The 3,625-nt window shown below is 46.0% G+C and overlaps 1 protein-coding gene across 1 annotated transcript; it reads left to right on the top strand.

The window, feature by feature from the left end:
* Nucleotides 1-1,772: 1,772 nt before the first annotated feature.
* LOC107196208 (endogenous retrovirus group PABLB member 1 Env polyprotein) lies at nucleotides 1,773-2,991 on the top strand. Its single transcript, XM_015595066.2, has one exon. The coding sequence runs from the start codon at nucleotides 1,885-1,887 to the stop codon at nucleotides 2,989-2,991; it is 1,107 nt and encodes a 368-aa protein (XP_015450552.2). The 5' UTR covers nucleotides 1,773-1,884.
* The last annotated feature ends 634 nt before the right edge of the window (nucleotides 2,992-3,625 follow it).

Raw genomic sequence — 3,625 nt, 5'->3', positions numbered from 1 at the left:
TGATGACAGTGCGGACGGGCCTCCCAATTAAAGTTTGGATAAAAGGCCTGTTTTAGCTGTTGCCCTAGCTACCACCTTGCAGAAATGGCATGCATATTTGCAGCAGCTCAGTGCCCTTCCACAAGCCCTTTAGGCAAGGGGTTACATGCCATTTTTGAATGAGTGTATTACAAGACCACTTCGGCACTCACTGTAGAGCTCCCACAGGAGATGCCCTCATCAGTGAAAGAAGGCACAGTTCCCGTTCCTGAAGAAGCATGGTATACGGATGGGTCTAGCCGAGGTAATTTTTGTGTGTGGACTGCGGTGGCCATACAACCCCAGCCAGACACCATATGGTTTTGAAACAGGAGGACAACAGAGTAGCCAGTGGGCAGAACAAAGGGCCACGTGGCTGGTATGTACACTAAAGCATAACCTATAGGCCTCTGCACAAACAATCGGGTCGTATTTAAGGGTCTCATGACTTGGCTGCCACAATGAGCTTGGGATAGCTGGCACATACTAAGGGAGCTATTGTGGGGGGCTACAATATGGCAGGAAATTTGGAAAAGATTACAGCAGCCAACTGCTAGCCTGACTCTGCCCACTGATCTGACTTGCCTCTGAGAAATTTAGAAGTTGATGTACCAGCAAAGATCAGGACTCTGGCTCCCTCCCTCACAAACACCTGAACTAGTAGATTGGGTGTGCAAGCATAGCGGGCACTGCAGTGCCCGGAGGGATGGCAATTAATGAAGGAGGCTGGATTGCCCGCTTCGTTATGCGGATATAGTGGTGGCAGTAACCAATTGCCTGGAGTATTTTCACTTGCGTCCCCACTGCATCCCACTCATACCAGGACATATACACAAAGCATTGGTCCCTACACAAGACTGACAGGTAGATTACATTGGGCCTCTGCCAGTGAGCCAAGGACAAAAATATGCCTTAATGTGTACATACTGCAACAGGACTGTTATAAGCCTTTCCTTGCAAAAGAGCATACCAAACAGCCACAATTAAGGGATTAGAACATTTCAGCATTATGTATGGCTACTCTCGGTGGATTGACAGTGACTGGGGTACACATTTCATGGGATTCATGGGACATGATGTCCAAGAATGGGCCCATGAGAGGGACATAAAGATTTCATTTGCCCTGTAACTCACAGAGTGCTGGGTTGACTGAAAGAAATAAATGGTATTTTAAAGGTCATTGCCAAAGCAGCTAGGAAAATAAATTTGGCCAACGCGCATGGGATTGACTCCCTACCAACACCCAGGAACTGTTACAAAGTAAGTTTCACTGACCATGTCTGTTGAAAAGTGGCCAATGTCAGCTGCTGTTCAGAGCTCCTGGAGATGTAGAACCCAGGGAGGGGACATTTGGATGGAATTTGGATTGGCAACTTTCCCCAGGTTGGAGAGGATATTTTTTTGCCAGAGAGTGAAGAGAGTCCTGGCTAGCTAAAGCGGTCCCTGTTGATTCTGCTGGAGTCTGGGCCCAAACGCTCTGCATACTAGTACAATGTACAGAAACCAGCACCAAAGGGCACTAAGACAGGCCATGTGGCTTGGTCTTTTGCTATCCTGCTGACATTACAAATAATCCCATAACCCTGGCCCCTCGGGCAACATGCCTGGTATGCACCACTTGCCCCAAATCCACAAGCTGCATACATTTTAACTGCATACATTTTAATCAGGATGAAACTACTGCTGTTGTCATGATTTCGGGCGAGGACCTTCCCTGCCAAGTACCCACTAAATGCATGTATTTTTGCCCATAGCTTCTTGTTCCTGGTGCTGTTCCTCCCTGCCTGTGGAGAAGTGAATTTTTTCCTACATTGGGCTCAAAGTTGTGCTGACAGCTTACAAAAAGATATACGCTGGGTCTATAGCATGTTGCCATTCTCCAGCACAACCAGCCTGTCATGGAGGGTATCACCCATACGACCTGATTTGTTGGAATTACAGGTATTTATAAAGGCTCTTCAAAGCCATAGCACCATGTTTAACACTGAGTTGACTAAAGGTGATGTATACAATTGGCCTATAAATACCTCTTTTAGCAACACAGGACATGGCAAACCTTTCTCTGTCAATGCCATGGATAGACAGGTGATTGTCCTAGCAACTCCTACTAAAACAATTACTAAACCTGAATTACAAAAAACAAAAGTCAAGCTCCCAGCCATCAAATCCCATAACTATTGCTACAAGGAAGGTTTTTTGCAAATCTGGGACGGTTTCATCTGGCTCGCGCCCACAGCAGGACATCTTCAGCAAGTTGCCCCATTATGCTGGGAACAGACCAACCACACATATGATTCATGGGCTAATAACACCAGAGAAATGGGCTGGCTTCCTAAACAGCAATATGACAATGCCATTACACTCCAAACCAGAGGCTGGTTCAATGCTGACTGGTCTCAGCATTCTGGCATTGCCTGGTTAGCACTGAATGGGACAGAATGGCTATGCAGCTCCAACCTATGGTCATGGCTGCCTAGGGACTGGCTTGGGCTGTGCACCCTAGGTTTTCCCTGGGTACAGAGATCATGGATTAAAATGATTACTAAGCCTGAAAATTATACCCATTTGGCTAGTAGATGGACAAGAAGTGTTTTCCACTGGTATGACCACTATGCAACGATTTCTGTGCCTTCCCTGAATATTGAAGATACCATTTGGCACACAGAAGCTTTAACTAATTTTACCCGACGTGCAGTGAATGACAGCTTCCAGAGTACCTCACTGACTAATACAGAAATGGTTTACATGAGCAAAGGTGTGCTACAAAATTACATGGCACTGGATGTTTTAACACCTGCCCAAGGTGGGACTTATGTCATTAAAACTCAATGTTGTGTATATATTCCTGATAACTCGGGCAATGTCACCCTTGCTTTACAGGACACACATAAGCAGATAAGCATCTCATCAAATCCCGAACTTTCTTTTTCCCAATGGTTATCATCATGGTTTGAGTCTTGGGGGAAATGGTGATGAAAGTTACACTTTATCTTTTGTTTTATACTAGTTATAGGTATCCTAGCCTGCTGCTGCCTTTACTGTTGTTGAGGTCTCTGCCTGCAAGCTGAACAAAAATTAATATAACATGTCACCAAGAGTGCCCCCTCTAAGGCTCAGGGAACATCGCGGAAGAGGTGGGCGCATGAGATTGTAAGAGCCGTATTAGAGGGGCGGACTTTGTGGACAGAGCTGAGTTCATTTTGAAGCTAATCCACCATCCTAACTCCTGGGTGAAGCTCAGACCTTGCCTCCTGCCACCTCGGATCTGTGAATGTATGCAAGAACTCTGTTCTGTGCCTCTGGAGTGAGACACCCCTGAGCTTATCTGACTCTCAACTAGCTCTGGTGCCAGAGCTTCTCGGCACCTGGTAGTTTCCCTCCTCTTAAACACATATTCCTTTGTCAGCACGTGGACTCACTGCTTTTAGTATAAAACACAGAGTCTGGGGAGTGGAGGGTGGGGAGGGTACCCATGTCCTCTTTTTGCTGCCAAAGATGTGCCTTGTATGTAAATTTCCTTAATAAATTTTTAACATAATGATGGAGTTGTCAGCCTCTTTCTTCAGTCTCTCAGCCCCAGGAAATTTTACGTAACAGCTGAGATAGG

Source organism: Pteropus alecto, unplaced genomic scaffold, assembly GCF_000325575.1.
Source record: "Pteropus alecto unplaced genomic scaffold, ASM32557v1 scaffold25, whole genome shotgun sequence".
Taxonomy (NCBI): domain Eukaryota; kingdom Metazoa; phylum Chordata; class Mammalia; order Chiroptera; family Pteropodidae; genus Pteropus; species Pteropus alecto.
Note: the sequence above shows the minus strand (reverse complement) of the source record. Positions and strands in the feature narration are given on the sequence as shown.